Source organism: Taudactylus pleione, unplaced genomic scaffold (assembly GCF_031769625.1).
Source record: "Taudactylus pleione unplaced genomic scaffold, aTauple2 ptg000043l, whole genome shotgun sequence".
NCBI classification, from domain to species: Eukaryota; Metazoa; Chordata; class Amphibia; order Anura; family Myobatrachidae; genus Taudactylus; species Taudactylus pleione.
Window position 1 is genome coordinate 11,117,913 of NW_028284445.1, and position 21,242 is coordinate 11,139,154.

At 42.5% G+C, this 21,242-nt stretch overlaps 1 protein-coding gene across 4 annotated transcripts in view; it reads right to left on the reverse strand.

Annotated features, from left to right (window-relative positions):
* B3GLCT (beta 3-glucosyltransferase) overlaps positions 1–21,242 on the reverse strand; it is a 410,530-nt gene that overhangs the window by 163,630 nt on the left and 225,658 nt on the right. For 3 of the 4 annotated variants that reach the window (XM_088460251.1, XM_088460252.1, XM_088460253.1), the window contains exons 5-6: positions 19,817–19,893; positions 841–952 (exon numbers count right to left, since the gene is read on the reverse strand). In XM_088460251.1, the coding sequence (XP_088316377.1) occupies positions 841–952; positions 19,817–19,893 (189 nt within the window). The remainder of the gene's footprint in view (positions 1–840; positions 953–19,816; positions 19,894–21,242) is intronic. The other variant, XM_088460254.1, reaches the window with a different exon arrangement.

The following is a 21,242-nucleotide window of genomic DNA, read 5'->3' on the forward strand; positions in this document are numbered from 1 at the left end:
AGTTGCAAATATAAAAGACCAAAGAATTCTATGAAAAGCTTTCTCAGTGTCTAACGAAATAACGAGAGAAGAAGAGGAGGACATGACTGTTTATTTTGTGGATGAAGTCAACTGTCCCGCGGGTGTAGTCTCTTGCCTGTCGCCCCGCAACAAACCCAGTTATAGATCCAAAATGTTAGCGATAAGATTAAATAAAGTGCTGCCATAGATAAGTCATGGTCATAATGACTTATCTATGGCAGCACTTTATTTAATCTTATCGCTAACATTTTGGATCTATAACTGGCACATGAGTTTGCGCCTCTTACCAGCATTATGTGCCAGCAGTATTTTAGCCTCTAAGGCCTGAGGTTCTTTGAAAATGGCACGTGCTGATGCCGCTGTGCCATTTTCAAAGAACCCCCCGTGGAGGACCTTGCTGACAACTTCAAAGGCAAAGCTAGGTGGTGTAGAGTGGAACCAGCCTTATACCATCAGGGACTTGGCTATTGTCTGTATGGTTGCTCACACCATCCACCCTCCATGGTATGACTTTGGGGAAATCAGAAATCATATATGCTTCTATTTATTTGCCAATTTGCACTCTATATTTATGTGCTGGCTAATTATGTATTTTATCTGATCGTTTTTATATGTATGTATATGTCTATTTGATTTTATTGTTAGCAATACATTTTATTCCATATATTTAAGAAGGTATATGCCTCCATCTTTAAAGGGCAAATAATTTTATACATCTAACAATTAGAAGCGCCATATATTGCATCATCATTTGCTGTTAAATGGCATATAATATGATATACCGTAATAGACTTTTCTTTTCTGTATTTTACCGCATACCTTAGACTTGTCAAATCTCTGCAGTGTCTCCAATAGCTTTTGAAGTCTTACTAGAGTCTCTTCTTCACAAAAGAATATCCATGACGAATTTCTGCCATAAATATCTGCAAAACTTAATCACATTGCTGATAATTAATACTGAGAAGTAATACATCTAACATAGTCATAAAAACACAATAATTAAGCCACGCAAAAGTAATTGAAAAATTTGAAAATCCTATAGTCTAAGATAAAATGCAAGTAAACATTTATAAACCTTGCATTTCTATATAAGACGTCAAATAAAATGCACTGAGCCAGTTGATGGTGATGTGATGTTATAAGGCGTTATCTGTATTATTTCCTGAGAGAACACAGGGCCTGGTTCAGAGGAGGGGTTGGGTACGGGATGCCAGTACTCGGGATCCCGGTGGTCAGAATCCAAACGCTGGCACCCCGACAGGGTTTAGGATACCAACACCTGTTGGTCGGTATCCTAACCCTCCTCCTCTCCTTACCCCTAACCCTCCCTGGTGCTTAAACCTAACCTCCCCCCTAGTGCCTAAACCTAACCTCCCCCTCCCCGCACCCTAAACCTAACCCTTCCCCTTAGTGCCCAACTCTAACCCTCCCTTTATGACCTAACCCTGCTACTTACCTTCAGGATGCCAGGCGTTCAGGATGCCGGTGCCAGGATTCTGACAGCCGAAATTCCCACAGTCGGTATTATCACTGCATCCCCAGAGGTGAACGCAATGCCGATGTTTCTGGAGTTGAGTATTTTTGTCCTGAGCTTGCATATAAACCACACGATGCTGCGTTCCGCTGGCTGCTACTGTCCATTGCACTTCCGGCACCGGGATCTGACATTTGATCCCAGTGCCGTCATCTGTAGTGCGACGCGCACACACACACCCCCTCTGCCGGGTCTGCCATGGCGCCCAGGGCACATGCCCTGCCCTTGAAATGGAAAGAAAACACAGAGACTAACCCCCAACACAAACAGCTTATATTTAGTAGAGTCTATAACGGTCATTTATCAAGATGCAAAACTGGGACTTACAGATGTGTTCTCATAGGCTATTGCTGCAGTCGCGCCAAACAGTCCTTCTTAGTGCGCCTGGTTGCATCTTTTTTTGTGGTTTCGGCCGAAAATCCATCTTATTCGCAATGCGACAAAACTGCTACACGAGACTGCAATGATTAGTTTAAAATGTGACACTTGTATATCTGTGTGCGACTGAGTTTAAATCTGCACACGAAGTGCTACCATGCAGCAGCCGCAGTTTTTTCCATGCCAAGTTCCGTAGTGCGATTATGTCTCATTGTATAGCGACTGACGCATTTTCGGGTGAAAAAGATGTAAAAAAATGCTATGGAGCTCGGCTCTTCTGACTCACACCAGGCACCTCACACCACTAGGATAGGGGTATAAGGATACATCTGTACAGCGTAAATTACACTTTGTGCCATCATGCACCTACTGTAACTTTGCCTGTTTATATGGAAGTACATATCATCTGCATTTACAGTGCCACAATTCTGAGAAAAGTGCAAATCCTAAATCCTATGTGCACTACTTGTTTAAATTAAAACTGCAGCTATTTATTAATAGCTTATTATGAAACAATTACGGTTTCAAACATTACATTACAAGAGAAGTTCACAAATTCCACCATTACAGTCCACGTTTTAAGGATATCCAAGCTTGAGCACATGAGACTTAATTAGCACCTCAGTCAATTTGATTTAACCATCTGGACTCCAGCAAGGATATTCTTAAAATCTGGACTGTAATGGAACCTCTGCATTACAAACTTTACTTTGATTAGTCTTAAAAATAAAATGTTAGAATAATCTGTATTCTAGATTATAAAGGTTATTGAAATTTTTTTTAAAAATTTCAAAGAATCTTATGATACCAAGCCCAGGATCTAACATATATTTCATATCCATGGCCTAACACTTATACTTTGCAATTTCCAGCTAACCATAGGGAATTACAAGCATTATAAAAGCTATCAAAACAAAACAAACACACGAGATTACAGCTGTCAGCGGTTAATAGATAAAACGTTCTGCCAGTGTCAGAAGCGGCATTTAATTGTTTTTTCCACTTTACAGCTATTTTCTGTCAACAGCATCAGTCTGGCAGATAATCATAGTAACTGAAAACAATTGTGTGGTTTTAAAATGCTGTTTCCGATCATATAAATAACCATTAATGTGACACTAAAGTATGTGACACTTTTTTTTTTGTACATAATAAAAATAAAACAAAAAAAGGATATTAAAAAAAATATATAATCTGTTGGAAATTGCATCTATTTTCAAACTTGTTCATCCATGGAGCTTTATTCAGCAAGACACAACAACACAGCAAAGCAGGCTTGCCTACCCTCCCGATTTAGTCGGGAGCCTCCCGAATATCGGGTGCCACTACTGACCCCCGGAGAGGCAGGCAAGCCTCCCGGCTTCATATAAGTAAATGCAGAGGTTCCCAAACATGGCCCTCAAGGTACACCAACAGTTCAGGTTTTAGAGATAGCCATGAGTATAGGTGATTAAATCAAATTGAGGTACTAATTAAGTCACCTGTGGTCAAGCATGGATATCCTTAAAACTTGTACTGTTAGGGTGCCTTGAGGACCGCATTTGGGAACCTCTGAGTTAATGGATGGAATGAACACTAAATAGTATGCACTAGAGTTTGTATTAACTTCTTATATTATCTATACAAAACCACTGCGGTGTGATCAGATCGGCTAAATCACTATCTCTATAATAAATGGAATAAATTGGCTTTTGAATTGACCGGTAAGCAGAGTTATGGTATCATATAATCTTATGCTTAACAAACAAGCACCAATCTTACAGATACAGATAACTGCTTAAAGCTTGCAGAATGTAACTTTCATTATTGCAAACAACACTTCCGGTGTGGCCTCACAAAACACACAAATCTATGACTCTCTTAACGAACATTCTGCTGAGCTAATCAAATGTAGAATTAATCTAAGAACGTAACTTACAAAACAAAACAAAAGCTAATTCTCCAACAGTGTCCAATGCATGGTGCTCAATAATTCTAGGTAAACAATTAGGTAGAGAATACAAAGGGCCAAATATAATAGGGTGTCTGTTTTGGGGAGAGAACATCTTTAGCCCATATATGCTTTTCCAAGGTGATCAGTGTTAACTCCGGTTGGGAGTTTTACTAACAGTCCCACAGACCACAGCCCAGAGAGGGACGGGGAACTTAGCCTGCTTTGTGGTCACGTCTCCCGATCTTAGTATGCGACAAGGGAATCCCGCTCCGGGCACTTTCCGGCCAGGCACCGCCTCCGTCTCTCTGGGTCACCACTCCACCAAAGTGCACAGTCCAACAGTAAATAAAGATGGTTTCCAATCAGTACAGATGTCACTCAGCAAAAGTCTTTTGTAAGTCACAGGTAATTCTCTAACATGTTTCGTTCCATCAACGGGGGCTTCTTTGATAAAGCCCCTGTTGATGGAGCGAAACACGTTAGAGAATCTATGTTGGGAATCGAGACATTGTATCCAATGATGTAACCACAAGGTTCACCTCAAGTAATGCTGCGTACACACGGTACGATAAGCTGTCAGATTTTAATGATAACGATCCTATCGTTACAATCTAACAGTTTCTGGCCTCAGCAAACGACCATACGATGGTCAATGCTCGGCCACGTATGGTCGTTAGTGATCTTTTTTTTGCGAGTTTGAAACTCGCACTCTATTACATTGGGCGAGTTGATTGTTTTAAATGGGAAAACATCTGGATGCGATTTTGATAATTTTTAGTAACTCAGAAAAAATGCGAGTTTACATGAACTGACACCCTATTACATTGGAGAGTTGTGAAAAAGTGCGAGTCTAGCACAAAACCCGCAATTTACCAAAACAGACACCCTATTACATTTGACCCAAAGTGTCTGTTTGCAGTATGTAACGTTGTTGTAAAAATGACAGATGTGCCCTCATACACCATTGTTGCAGTCTTGCGCTAAACAGTCCTCCTCAAGCGCTAGGTCCTGTCTCACCTGGCTTGTGCCAAACTTTTGTTTTTTTTATGTTTCAGGAGACTGCACTGATTAATTTGATATTAAATACTTGTTTATCTGTGTGTGAATGAGTCTGAATTTATATACGATACAGCGCCCGCAGCTTTTGTCCACGCCAAGGTCCACTGTGCTTTGTATACAGATTCAGGTCACACAGAGATATAAGTGTTGCATATGAAATGAATCCGTGTAATCTCCTTAAGCACTTTGTGACATCCGTTTATGACGAAGATGCATGTTCGGGCGAAAAAGACACTTGGCGCAGCTTACACACACTAGGCGTCTCACATTGCTTGGTGTATTAAGACTCAGGGGTTATGTAATAGGGTGTGATGCAGATGGCACCCTATTGCATAACCTCCTAGGAGTAGGAGGACAAATCTGTAGAATATTTTTTTTCTTGGGCAGACATGAAATAGTATAACCAGATTTAAAGTACACAAACACCTGGCTGGAGAAGTTGAAGGAATTCCTGTTAGATTTCAATGCGGCACCCTATTGATGGAATATTGAATGTGTGAGAAAATCTGCAATGTTAGATCTTCCTAACGCTGTCAACATTTGCCCCACTGCTGTAGAGAAGAAAAAAAAAAGCTGGTTGCAATCTTCCTGCAGCTGACTTTGTCACATCGTATTGTGACATCTACTGTGAGTCCTTGAAGATAATCCATGTCTGAGATGTTTCGTGAAGGTGACTTTTTTTTTATTTGATAACTTGTTTATTAATTTTTTCATTCTTGTTTTTGCTGTAGAATTGACATACTGTATCAGCCAACACTTTCTTCTTGGAGGAAACTGCATACATATTTATACTTTACTAATCTTAGTTATTTTATATATATTTTTGAACAGCAGTCGTCATACATGTAGGATATTAGTTAATATATGTATGCTATGATACTAGACCATATACCTGTACAACGATATGTTGTACAGGCATAATTCCCATTCTCTCTATATAATGCACCACTTGGTCATCAATGGTGGCAAATTTACCTTCAATGCAGAAAGCAGAGCAGATATACAAATGAGAGCACGATTCCGACTTTGCAATCGTGCTCTCGTTTGTATATCTAGTGATGTGCCCAGACTGAACGTTCACCCGTTCAGTCTAGGCAGCATGGGATCAAGACACAGACCTCTCTGCAACACACGGGAAGGGAAACAGTCACATGTTGTGAGTGTCCGGCGTCATCAGGCTGTGACTGTTTGTTTCCTTTCCCGCGTATAGCAGAGAGGTCCGGCGACAGCAAGAAGAGAACAGTAGGTGCTCTCTATTGCTCCCCGTACATGCTGAACCTGACGGGATCGTCAGGTTGACCAGCATGTACGGGCGATGATAGATGACAAAAACGACCAGCGGGCACGCGCTTCGCTGGTCGTTTTTGTCATTTACATGCCCGATTTGCGGGCGATTGCGCAACATAGTTATAGTGCAATCGCCTGCCAATATCGCCTAGTGGATACCCCCCTTTACTTTACAGTGACTTGCAAAAGAGTTCAAACTCTCCAAAGAGTCGACAGATCTGTCTGTATTACAAATAATAACTAAACGGATTGTTCCAAACAGGTTTTTTTATTGTGAACCAGTAGGTTCTTAAAGTAAATTTTCAAACTCATAATTCATTATTTGTCTACGTTTTTTTTTTTTTTTTTAAATTAATAAAAAAATAAAAAAATGCATAAGTATTCATCCTGCAATATCATATTTAAGTCTATTGGGGTACGTTTTTACCAGGCTTGCACACCGGGAATGATTTATGCCTATTCTTCCTTACAGATTTGCTCCCAGGGCCTCAATCACAGATGTACATAAACCTTACAGTTGGAAGGACTGCGCATGTGCAGGCCTCCATCTGGGAGTTCGCTCGCAGTGTCTCCAAGCAACGGCATGACTGACTGGCTGTGCCAGTTTGGAGCAGGTAGGGGATGGCGTCGGCCTGCGTTCCTGGAAACTGGGGCATGTCGCACTCAATATCTGGGAGTGCTGAGGCCAAGGTCTGCGTCGGGAGATGCAGATTTCCTGGCCTCGGCCACGCAGGTAAGATGACCATTCTGAGAAGCCTCTAGCCTTCTCAGATGGCAGATGCTGCAACCATTGTGGCCAATGGTCATGATAGTGATCCGATGCTGCGTCTTTTCATGCAGCACTAGCATCACCAATGCTGTCAGGATGCGTCTTTTTTTCCCTCAGATGCCTCCTGCAGCATTAGCATATTTTCACAATGTGAACTGGGATGTGAACTGTGGGCCTCATTCAGCAAGGATCGCAGTTCCTTATACGCACGCAATCGACCAATTGTTGCGTACTACATGCATGCAGTGCGAGAGCCAGCCGCTGCGATAGGAACTGCGATCACAGAGGATACGCAGACCCATGGCAGAGTGATTGACAGGAAGTGCCGTTTGTGGGTGGTGATAGTGGGTGGTCAGGTGACCTCAGGCGTGCCAGTGCGTTGTGTGGGCGTTGCATGGACATGCATAAATTATCCACTGCGATACCAGACGCCACCTGAGGTCTCATAGCGTGCACTGAAGTAAGCAATTCCTGAGTGAGGTCTGACCTGCCTTAACTGTGCGTATGTGTCCGATGTTACCGATTGTTAAGCCATGTTGCCCAAGTATACGGATGTACGGGGAAGTGAACGTCCTTATGCTATGCTGCAATCGCAAGGCGAATACAAAGACTTACATATCACCGATGATATTAGCAAATGTGTTGCGTGCGTATAAGCAGAATAGCGATCCTTGCTGAATCAGACCCTGTGTCCATCTCTCATGCCCCATATTGCTTAGCTTGGTTGGATGATGCTTGTGGACTGCAATTTTCAAATCGTGTCACTGAATCTCAATTGGTTTGAGATCTGTGCTTTAACATGGCCATTGTAGAACATTCACCTTGTTGTCAATCCACCATCCCGTTTGCTATGGCTTTGTGCTCCAGATCATTGTGCTGCTGAAAGGTGAACTTTCTTCCAAGCTTTAGTTATCTAGCAGACTGTAGCAGATTGTCTTGCAATATCACCCAGTATTTTGCACCATCCATCTGTCCTTCAATTTTAACAAGATGCCCAGTCTCTGCTGAGGAAAAGCATCCACACAACATGATGCTGCCATCTCCCATACTTGTCACTTTGTTTTGTGGCAAACTCCAGATATGCTTTGATGTAGTTCTTCCCCGTGGGTCGCTGCACAATAGGGGAATACTCCCCCGAGGGGATTGTCACCACCTTCATGCCAGCAAGACAGCAGTGCCAGGAGAAGCTGTGGTGCAATTCCAATAAGGAAGTTGCGCCTGCACTAACAGCAGTGGATGCTGCGCCCTCCTCCAGCATCTTCTCTTGCAGTCGCTCCCTCCTTAGAAGCTGGGGCTGCATCAGAGCTCCTGCAAGAGTGATCAAAGAGACTATGGCCCCCTTATGAAGGCGCAGACTGACACCTTTTGGCAGGCTTTTCAGGAGACGAACATAGTGGAGGTTACACAGAGAGTTCAATCTAAACAACTAGAGCTTGGGGAGATGCTTTAAGATGTTTTTTTTATCTTAAAAAGCAATATTCTGATCTCCATAAGCAACATCTTCAAGTCCTAAATAAATAAGATGATTTAGAAAATAGATTGAGGCGGTATAACCTGCGCATTGTGGGACTGCCCAAATTTATTAAGGGGAAAGCCTTGACCCGCTTTCCCACCTGCTCCCTTTTGGATGTACATGCTTCCTGCGTTGATATGGTAACAGAAAGGGAGCACCATATTGGGCCCCATGCAACTAATATAGTATAAGGATAAGCAACACCCTCCCCATCATTAGCGCAAGCTCCCCTCTTTTGGAACTTCTTATGCCTCTGAGTTACAGTTGGCGAATCTCTGGAGGATTTTCCATCCTTATGACAGAGAATTTATTGCTTGTCAGCTGTTCACGTCACTTTGTCTCATATCGACTATTTATTGATGTCTAGTAGCCTTTTATTGAAAGTTGTGGACTCTGGTATAGAACCGGTTGGACTATCGGATCACACCATGGTATGGGTGACTGTTGTTCCTGTAGTAGATTGTGATACTGACAAATCATGGTGATTTCTTTCCTACTTTGATAATTCTGTAAATATGTTGGAGGCTAAGTGGCGCGAGTACGAATGTAATACTATGGAACCTGTGGATGACCCCCTTCTCAATTGGCAAGCAGCTAAGTGAGTCCTTAGGGATGAAATTATTACTTATGTCACTAAACATACGAAGGATTGTTTGATACTTTACCAACAGGCACATACAGACCTCACTATGGCCTTGCTTATAAGTGTTATCCTATCTAATCCAGATGATCCCAATCTGCCTTTTCAGACAAATGTTATAGGTTGCACCAAAATATTCAATAAGTTTATATGGTGTGGTGGGAGGCCACGTCTTGCGCTCTCTGTCTAAGATACATCTCCCCAGGCTGTTTTTTTGCAGGTGCACCACCCGGCACTTTGGGAGCCTGCAAGTGGGAATAGTATCTGGGAGCTGTATAAAAAGGACCAGATCCTACAGACTTTGCAGCTTTTTCATAATTAGATGACTGGGCCTCTGCTAAGAAGAGGAGAATTAATATATAAAATATAATTTCAAGTTTAAATCATTAGAAGGTCAGGTTTTAAAATATTTTATTATTGCGAAGGCCCCACCCGGCTACTTCTTGATGCCACCCGGCTGGAAAAAATTTATGGGGAGAACACTGTACTAGGTATGGGAACGTTCACAGCTGCAGCTCTTCTTCATTCTCCCAAGGGGATGTAGTCAAAAGGTCGACAATTACATTGTCGACATTCAGAATGTGGACACCACAGCGTCAAGTTATGATGTCGACATTCTCATAATGGGCTCCTGGGCTTGAAAAGCAACTCTTTTTCCAATGGAAGTTGAAATGTATAGCACATGTGAAGAATGTATTTGATCCCGGGGGGAACTGTCCTTACCTTCCTCTCAGCCAGTGACACACATCGTAGAAAGCACACCAACAGAATTGTGAGAGGACTGTGGGAATTGTAGTCCCCTCTACTCAAGCCCATTCAGTTTACCACATCACTGCACTGATACTTTAGTGTGCAAGAGGCCAGGATCAGTGTTTTACACCCATTGGATCATCACTATCTACACTGGACTGAGGGCAGAGACTGCCAGAGCTGTCAAAGACAAAGACCACTCATAAGGATTAGCGGTAAGAGGTACGTTATTAGTAGTTTTGGCTGTGAGCTTCTGCCTACTAACATTGCTGGCTGCAGTTATTTAATATTTATTATACAATGCATGCAATACCACTGTTGTGGAGCATGCTTTTGGACTGACAAGCTTATACTAGTGGAGCTCTGGACCAAGTATAATTAGGAAGTGCCGTATAAGATATTATCCACGGCTAATTAGCTGGACTGATTAAAAAGGAAAATATCTGTTTGCAATCAGCATTGGACTTGGGGAGTTGCATAATATACTGTACATTTTAAAGAGCAGTTCCCTGGCCCATAGGCTGTGGTGACTTTATTAATAGCAAGAATTGGAACATTGGCCCTCATTCAGAGCCACTCGCTAGCGGCAGTACGCTCGTTCCGAGCGATGTTCGCACATCTGCGCATGCGTACGGATCGTTATACGCATGCGCGAACCAGTCAGTGCGGCCGAAATTCATGTGCTCGCAATATAGCGAATGCCTGCTATTTTGAGTGACAGAATGAGGCGTATGTGGGTGGTAACAGGGGAAGGTGCTTGAAAATGGGGAGTGGAGATCCGAACGCAGGCGTGCTTAAAGGTCAAAACGGGCGTTTTATGGGTGTGCATAATTAATACAGCAGCGTCATTGACCACGTCACTGGGTTATTTTATAGCCAGAACTGCTCGCAAGATTGTGGTAGCAAAAACCAACCACAAGAATAGCGAGCAGTTCATACGCTGGTCGATGTACTCGATTAATCTAATAAATAGCGGACATGACGTATGGTGCGTGCGGCCAGGGGGCGTTTTTATCAAATAAACGAGCGTATGTTTTGCTCGCTCGTTCAGACTTAGAGGTGGGAACAGACTGCAATTTGCGAACGGATCATTTGAATAGCCACCCCTTGTTTTTGAACGAACGACCACAAATAGCGAACGGCTCTGAATCAGGCCCATTGTTGTATTTGAGGTAGATAATTAAATTCATAATGACACATCACACTCCCATTGTAACTAGAGAATATACAGATGTGTCCACATACAACTATCCTCCTCGCGGTACAAGTCGCGCTACACATAAAGCGGGAGCTCCGTGTGACTCTGTAGCGCTGAGCATCTTTTTGTGCAACTTTTTACCTTCAAATGTGTCTTATTTGAACAGCAATGTGAATAGATAGCACAAGCAGCATGCCTATGTTCCGTGAGCGACTGCGGGTGTATCTGCATGCGAAATGCTACGTTACAGCTGTTGACACTGTAACGTAGCAGATACACACGCACTGGCTCACAGAATATAGGCATGCTGCATATCACTTTAATCAGCAGAAGCTGATTGTGCGAATAAGACCAAAAATCGCACGAAAAAAGACGCTCGGCGCTACCGAGTCACGTCACGGCATGGGGCAACTAGAAGGGCTGTTTAGCGCGCAAGGAGGCTAGATGTATGATGACCCATCTGTAATAACAGCAGAAAAATATTATCAATTTTATGCATGCGTAAGCTATTGTTTCTTCTTGTCTGTGGCCCAAGAATTAATGTTGATTGCTATATGCTTGCTAGTTGTCTATTAACAATTTGTTACGCGTGATCATATATTATAATTTTAATTTTGTAATAATAAAATTGCACCTAAATATAGATTCCCTGATGCAACCTTTTCAATACATTTTGGTTGTGCCCTAATAGTAGAATATTTTGGGAGAAAATTATGATTTCATCTATGGCTTCGGAGTGACCCTCCAGCCCTTCTCTGGGACCTTGGTTTGGAGACGAATGCCATTTTTTCTTTGCTCACCGTTAGCTGAAAAAGAAATTCCATGTAATTGGACTTTTTCTACACCTCTACTTTTGGAATCAGTTAAATTCTGTTTACTCCAAATTATGTACTTTGATAGACAAGCTGTACTCCCTGCTTTTTAAACGGGGTCCCCCCTGTTTTTTTTAGAAAAAATGGGACACTTACATTGAGTCCCTTGACTCCTTCATGTAATCCAAAATCATGAAGATGTTTGAGATACCTGATACCTATATCGACAGTTGTCATAATATTTTATATATTTTGCAATGAGTATGCGCTTGCAATAGTAATTTATGTTACAGTTGTTTTTTGTTTGCACACCCGACTGTGGGGACTGAACAGTATGAACCTACTGTACTAATCGTTTTGAAGCACAATGGGCCAAATTCAATTCGATGCGATGCGATGAATAACCGCGGGAGGAAGCTCCCGGAGCTATTCAATACACCGCACTGTGTGCCTTGTCGGGAATTGGTTAAGTCAGAGAATGCCGGTTCTCGCGACTTAGTCTGGGTGTTTAGGTGCGAGAACTGGCATTCTCCGACTAAAGTGATGGCCACGCTGCTGTTAGCGCCGCGCTAAGCCGGCAAACAGCTGCATGCCCGGCACTTTTGCCAGATTTCTCCTCGTATCCCCAGGAGGATGCGCGAAGAAATCCTTTTGCCAGCCCAAACAGCGAGGTGTATTAAATAGCTGCTAGAGCTCCCTCCCGCGGCTATTCATCTTCGTATTGAATTGAGGACCTGATTCAGACCCGCTCGCTAGATGTGTATTCAAATTTGGCAAGGAATGCGATCGAACGGAAAGGCATTAGCACGCCCACTATGTCTTAGCATGCGATCGCATTGTGTATGCAGACGCCCACCAACCTGTCTTAAGACGCCCACTAGTGCACATCATCTCCAGGAAGTGCATGCAACCATCGGAAACATCGAGTACCATCGGATGCGATTGCAACACTTGTGGTTGACCATACCCTGCCGCAAGCACTGCGAGCGCTTCATTGTGTAACTCAGCCAAGTGACGTGTACTATGACGCTGCCTCTTAATTATGCACGCCTCTGAAACAGCGTTAAGACGCTCAGGCACGCCTGCATCCGCACCTCCACTCCCCCGTTTATAGTGGTAAGCCCCTGTCGCCACCCACAAACGGCTTCTCATGTCACTCATTCAGCCGGGCTGTCTATGAGCAGCGAGCGAACGCTTCCCGATTCGCGCACGCACATTGTGATGCGTACGCATGCGCAGAATTCAAACAATCGGCTGGCTTTCACTTCAATTCAAATTCTTTCATTATGTTGGAAGTGCCTTCACTTAATGTATGTACTTGTCAGTTCTTTTCACGATCGGTGTCTGTACATTGTTAATTATGCATGTACTACTTGTTGTATTTGTTCTTAAAATAAATAAAAAACAGATTTTTAAAAAATCATTAAGGGAGAAAATAAACAAGTAATTATTCAGCAATTTCAACCTAGCTGCTCATTTCTATCAATGCTTAAATAAAAGGTGCACAGTCCTGAAGTGTGCCACCACAAAAAAAAAAAGCAAAAAGGAGCCAGAACAAAGGGAAAAAGAATCTGGGAGCCTCCCGGCCGTTCCAGTGAGAGGGCACGTATGTTTTGCATGTACCCCACAAATGCTGGACAGCTTTTTTTTCACACTACAATGCAGATGTCAGTTTGGACGCGCCCCTCTCAAATCAGAATCTCTCTGTACATTTTATATCTGCTCTACCTACAGTACAACATGGATTTACCAAGGTGCACAGTTACTTGCTCTATTTTTTTGCTTTCCTCCCACCTCAAAATCAGGTTCAAGGTGTCATAAAGGAGATGTAGTCATGATACCGACCGCGGGGATTAGCGGCGCTCAGAATGCCGATGCCGGTAACCCGACACATGTTAGAATTCCGACGCCAGCATCCTGCCTGCTGGCATCTCAAAGGTAAGTAGGGGGTTAGGGGGAAGGTTAGGGTTAGGCACTAGGGGGAGGGTTATGGTTAGGCACTAAGGGGGGAGCCTTAGGTTTAGGGTGCGGAGAGGTTAGGAGTAGGGCTGCAGCATAGTCCAACATTCAAATAGGGGAGCCACACCAACTGCCAGTGAGTCCCAGCTGGTGATGTTTGGCAACATTTGGGGTGGCAGTTGGTGTGGCTCCCCCTATTTGTATTTTGGACTGCGCTATAGCCCCACCTCTGGAGCCGCCACTGTTTGGTGCCTATAAATCATTTGCTATTACAACCCATGACTTGGAGGCCAAAGGTGCTGAGTCACGCTGAGATTTTCAGTGACTTAAGAGTCAATGAAAATTTGCACCCTTGCTACACTTCCCCTTAGGTTGTGAGCTTGGATGTTAATATAGTGTCCATGTCTATGCATAGTCATGACTTTCAGTTTTCATCATGTATATTCCATAGCATCTTTATTGAAGCCCTTGATCCTTCATACTTCCATTACACAATTAAAGATATTCTAATATCTTTCCTCCTTAACATAACATTGTCTAGGGAAGTGAGCATTACAATACCTGGGCAAGCTTTGCCTATTTAGCCAAACAAACCACTGGAGAGAGTTCCTGTTAACTACCAAAGACAGTTGTAAACCAATACTATCTGCTGCATTCACTCTAAAGGTGCATACACACGGTCAGATTTTTCTTCAGATCTGAACGATAACGATTTAAAAAATCGTTCAATCGTTCATATCTGAAGGAAAATCTGACATATCTGAATGATGAACGATGAACGATGCGCGTTCCCGATGGTCAGATAACGATATCTGACATCTGATGTGTTTGCAGTCAGATTTGGACGATTCCATTCATTTTAGTGCAGTCAAAAATCGTTCGTTGTTCAGATCGTTCAAATCATTAAAATTGTTGGTCAAATCGTTCAGATCGCTCATCTGACACATCTGACAGTGTGTATGCACCTTTATTCTCTTGGCCCCTATGCTGTTTAAGCGGGCATTTGACACTGACAAATATCTTACTAAATATTATAACATTTTTATTTATACAAGTTACCATAAAGAGCTATAGTTATAGCATGCTGGAAAAAAAAATACTAGTCGTAATCCCCAGCCTTTACTGTATCTTCATATTTCTCAATCAGTCAGTCAGGGCTTTGATTCATAAATTGGCTCTAGTTCCAAGTCAAGACTGGTGTGCTCTGGGAAAAGACGTGGTCTAGTATCCACATTGAGTGGTACTTATCTCCAGGGGCTAGTTTAGAAACAGAGGGGCAAATTTACTATGTGGCATTTCTGTAGTTTTGTTTTCTGGAATTAAAGGGGCAATAATAATAAGCACAAAGTATGCCTGGTTTTGTATTTGTTATTATTGCCCCTTTAAATCCACCCCCACATTAACTTCTGGTGAGGGTTCATCACTGACCTTAGTGTATAGCCTGGGACTGTGGAGCAAAATAGTGGGCCTTTAATGCATCCAGGGCTGGAATGCACCAAAGGGAGTTCAATGTATAAGGAGTAAACCATAATTGTAAATCTAAGAAAGAAATGAATGGCTTAAGTGCTAATTAATTTGTAACAATTGTCTGCTGCCAAATGGAGAATGAGCCAAAAGGATAAAAATACAAAAAAAAATGTCTGTGATCCATTTGAACAGACTATCTAAAAATTTGCAGAACCTTTTGAATAATGATTTATTAAACATATTGACAGTTACATAAAATCAGCTTCAACATAGCAGCATAAATCTATGACATTCACCGCAAATAGCAGCTTAAATTATCCAAATGATCTGGACATCACCTAGCTCACAGTAATTAGCAAGTAATGGCTCAGCTCATAAAATGAAAAAGTCTCTGGAACGCAGGATCAGAAGGAAAGCAAAAGTATAGCATTACATGGCAGTGTTCTCCCCTTGCTATATTTCACATTGGTCCACCCGGCAAAATGTCTTTGTCGCCAGACACTGTGAAACATCAATGTGGTGCAACTTATTGGCACAGTGTAGCTTACCGCTGTGAGCCGCCCCACCCCCGCTGAAAGGAGGATGCCGGCCACTCCCTCCACCCCAGCCCACCCTGTCGGAGCCACCCTTGTCGAAAGGAGGATGTCGGCCGCCCACCCTGCACTGGAGGCAATCATGTCAGCCTGACAGCCTCCTCCTCTCCTACAATGGTCCTCTCCATTATTATTTGCTACTGGACATGAGCGAAAGATTTTGAACAATTCTTCTGGTACCAGAAATGGCTTGTGAAAACCATGAGCGTTCCTGGGCGGTGACTGGTGGCCTTAAGCAAATGCAATAAAAATCTGTCACGTGGGCGTGTTATGGGAGTGTCGTGGGCGTGTTATGGGAGTGTCTTGGGCATGTTATGGGAGTGTCACGGGGGTATCATGGGAGTGTCGTGGGTGTGTCAATAAAAGCTGCAGCCACAGAGGCCATGTTCATACGGAGACACTGCACCTGCCATAGGCCTGGTGTAAGTGTCAATGGTGCGCCAATGGTGGAGTGTCCAGAACCTCTAGTGATGTAGCAGCGTGCATGGGCACCAAACGTAGGGCTCTCAGGGCTTGCACATTCCGGCCAGTGGTGGATCTAGACTTTTCTTTTAGGGGGGGCGATTTACTGTTTAGCACAGAATCCACCCCTTTCCAGTCCATCATTATCCTGTAATTACACTGAATTCCCTGCCTACAGTTATTGCCTATGAGTTTTGAATTTAGACTTTTCCATAAGACTCATTTTGACGACACCAACAAGTTCCAGCCTCAAGTTATTGCCCACCTGACACCTTATAACAGTATATATTGACTCTTTTCAAACTTTGCAATTATACGACTTCACCAGTACACTACACAACCTGCCAGTATTACCGGAAATTTTCCATAGTATTTATTTTCTCTTTTCACCACAGAGCGCTTCCCTCTCTCATAAATTTTACTGCTTCTCGGGGTTGCCTGATGCTGACTGGTACCGGCCTGAATGCATCTTTGTTTTGTAACTTTACACAAGCAAACAATCACATTTTTAACTTTACGAATTTGCATGCATAAAATAAATGTAAAAATCTAGTGGCCTGCCGGTGGTATAAATTGAGTATGTCTCACTAAATACATTCATTAAGCCTTATCGTACAGATTTTCATACTTTGGCAGGGTAATAGTTTTGGCAGTGGAATGTATCAAACTATTATTTCAGGAAATAAAAGGCCTCTATTTTAAAACTTTTAATAATTCATGATCCTATTGCCAATTCACATTTCCTCCCTGTGCACGACAGCTCGTGTCTCATTTTCTTCCAAAATAGTTGTTAAAAGGTTATGCTGCGACATAAATGAATGTTTTGTATAACACAGTAAAATCTGACTGAGAAATTCTGTTTATTATAATGAACACCATAAAATATTAAGCTTTATTGAAACCAAGATCTGAGTGGGATTACGGTTGTATTGGCATTTAAATCGTAATTGCGTTTATACAGAGACTGTGCATCCTACAGAGAAATGTTCTGTTCTTTGCCAAAATAGGACATTTAATAGCTACTAATGTACAGTAGCACTCTATAGATACACATAAACTCAGTGCATGCTCAATGGATGTTGACAAGTACATTGGAGATAAAATAATTGGTCTCTGGAAAGCTACATGCTGATGCCCTTAAGGTACGGTTCTGTGTTAGGAGGTAAAACCATTTCATTCTGTTCATTCTAAAGTTTTACTTTTTTAAATAAAAAAAAGGATTCAAATGATTCACAGGTACAGACGTATCCTTCCGAACCTTTGCTATCAGTGCAAAATACATTACATAGAACTATGCAAGACAGGGCCTAAAATACTGCAAGCAGGGGCGTAGCTATAATGGGTGTAGGGTGTGCGGGGAACACGGGCCCCTGGGTCCAGAGGGGCCCCACACCACACACCCTGCACCCATAGAATTTCTTAGCTCTCCGGAGTCCCACGCCAGAGCGGGGGTCCGGCGCTGTAAAAACTACTGGAAAATGACCGTCGCAGCCATTTTCCCGTCGTCTGCACATGCGCAGTACAGGGAAAATTGGCGCCACGGCCATTTTTCCAGTGACCAGGGAATCCTCTATAGACTATGGGCGCACTCTAGTACCCAGAGTCTATAACTCCGGGCTGCACACAGCTCAATGCGTTGCCAGCCGCCGGTCAGAGAGGACGGGGCCGGTCTGCAGACTGCCCATGGGCCCCCTCCTTTCTAGAAACGCCCCTGACTGCAACTCAGCCAAAACTTGGCAATATCTTTGCAACATTGGCCGTATTTGTTCTCATATCTGGGAGTGACATTTTTATTTCTGTTAGCCTGGTTTCCAAGGTCTGTTTTTGCTCTGTGCTGAAATCTTAGCGGAAATCTTAATTTTACAGCTGCTATCACAAGCACCGTCGGTATGGGTAAGATGGAAACCCCACTATAGTACAGATGTGTCCTCAATCACTGTGGCTTTAGTTGCACCATTGCTTCCATTTAAATATTAAGTAAAAAAGTATATAAAAAATAAGCATTCTTCCCTTTAAAAAAGATACCCCTATGAGACAGAGCCTGATGCAGAGTTTCATGCTATTAGCACAGCCACTGCGACTCTGGACCCTGCAACTGTGCAATAATATGCTAATGTTGCAGGAGGCATCTTGTGCAAATAGCTGTCTCCTGCTGGCTTTTGTGATTCACAGTTGCGTCTGAAGTTGCAGATCACTCCGCGTGACCATCGGTCATCTGAGTAGCCTTGTTTTGCGAACATCTCTGAATCAGGCCCATTGTTTCTTATAAGGTTTTATGTTTACAATAAATCATAGTGTTATAACCACACAACACTATCCCAAAATAGGTTTTGGGGCCAAGTTATTAATAGGTCAAAAACATAGCACATATGGAGGCAGTTAATTTTTTTTTCATGCTGTAAAAGGTGGCAAGCATACTGCGGGGGAGATGTACTAAAGCCTTGGAGAGAGGGAAAGTGGACGGAGATAAAGTACCGACCAATCAGCTCCCGTCACTTTACAGGCTGTGTTTGAAAAATTAAAGTTAGGAGCTGATTGGTTGGTACTTTATCTCCGTCCACTTTTTCTCTCTCCTAGGCTTAGTACATAGACCTCTGTATCTGCAACCCCAGAGCACGTACCAGACACCAAACTCCACCCGCATACCTGTACACTTTACTAATGTATGAGCTATTATGATTATACACCGGATAGCGGAACTGCCTGTGGCTCTGTCATGTCTTTCACACCTGCTTATATCAAGAGACAAGTAATTCCGACAGCTACAAGTGCAGCCATCAAACGCAGACAGTGTAGGCTGACATTTTATTAACTGAAACAATATTCATTAAATTGCTACTTACCAATTCATACGGAACCACTAACTCCTAATGAATTAAGAAGCTGTATTAAACAGACTACCTCCACTGGGTATGTGTAGGTGATGAGTGCACTTAAAAGACGACCTTGGACATTGTCTGGGGGATGGAAATTCTGAACGAATGCTTGAAATGTCATTATAACTAGAAACAGTGTGTGCTTTCTCTCTAATAATAATGTTTCCTTTAAATCTATTCATAGACATAAAACTGATATATGCTTGGCACACACTTACAGCCTGTGCTATATTCAATACTAATATAAATCACTGCTACTGTATCCAACAGGACACTCTGAGATTGTCCTGTTACTCATATTGGAGTCTGTTATTAAAAATGTAGGTAACAGAACGATACATCCAATGATCTGCATAAAGCAGAAAGATACAGGCACAAGGCTCATTGGTATGCAGGTGGGGGTTATGAGGTTACTGGGTTGTATATTGGATATATTGGAAAAGGGGGACACAGGGTGGTGGGGGTCTCTAGATTTCTTATGATATCTCTGGTCTACAGTTCTATATGTACTACATAGCACAGTGGTGTTATAGCAATATATATACCATATGTAGGTAATACTTACTGTGGTATGACAGGGAGAACAGTCCATGCACCTTCATTGCGCGCAATCTCATGTAGAAGCAACACTGTGGGCAGTTTCTGAAAAAGGCAAATATATAAATATATATATAAATAGATAAGTAAATGCAGTATAAACAGGCAGCATTTCATTAAAGCAATTGATCTAGCAGCAACAAGGGTGATCTGATAAGTTTAATCCTTGCAGTACCTTGTTTACAGTGTTTAGTGAGTCTGCTCATATTGCATAATGTATGTATCCAGTTCTTATTCTCAGGATGCATCGTGGATCTTCTTATGGTCTGCATTTAGCTAACATGTCGGCATCTGCAAAATGTCAACATGTTCAAAAAGTTGACAGGTGAAATGCCAACATTAGATTGGGGTTGGGGTTAGGGTCATACTTAATGCCGCAAACGCAGTTTTGGGAAATTAACCTCAGCTGCCTGGGTTAGGCTTTGGTTTAAGGTATTTACATTCACAACTGCCATAAAAGCCAGATCGCCCGTTGTTGTTGTTAGCAAGTAGACATTTCATCAGTGTCGACATGCCGAACATGTCCACATGATGAATGGCAACATTCCAGCCATTGACAGAATACACTGGGGGCGATTCAAATGTTTTGCCGGCAGATTTTTTTTTAAGACGCCCGACCGAGCAATTCAATTGTTGCTCTGTCAGGGCGCGATAGCCGCCGGCGCAGGCATTTCTACACGCACTCAGGAGGGTGCGAGCAGAAATGTGTGAGAAACCCCCTGGTTAGGGCGCACTAACTCACTAACCAGAATTTTAGACGGGTTTAGCCGTTTTACACCTCTAAACCTCGTCTCATAGGCGGCAAAGAGGGCGATAATTAATGAGCGCCCAGAACAATTGAATAGCAAACTGGGCACTCATTAATTATCACGACCTAAAAAAACATTTGAATCGCCCCCATTGAAATGGTTTCCTATAGCCTCAGATTTTTTTGTAAACATCAGAAATCCAGTTAAAATGCTATTATTGTGGATTTGTAGACATGTTTTGTAATATTGCAAACAAAAAGTATGGTGGTCGCTCACATCAACTTAATGACATTGCACAGGTGCTTGTAAAGGGTGGGGTTTACACTGAGCTACAGAAAAAAAGGGATTTTCCCTCCAGCACACTGCAGCAAAATCAACAAAAATACTTGAATCCAGCCAAGGACTATCCCCAGGGCATCACACGAAAAATGAAAAAGGTGAAAGTGAAGTGTAAAGTATAGTTGTGTAAAGATAAATCAATAAGTGTTAATGGTAAGGGGTTAAAATTACATAAATAATAGACAAACAAATAGAAAGGTGATAAAAAAATATCTATGTGAATTAAGTGGTGATGCCCTGAATAGTAGCACCCACTCTTGATTTGAGTTGATGTGAGCGACCACCATACTTTTTGTTTGTTTTGTG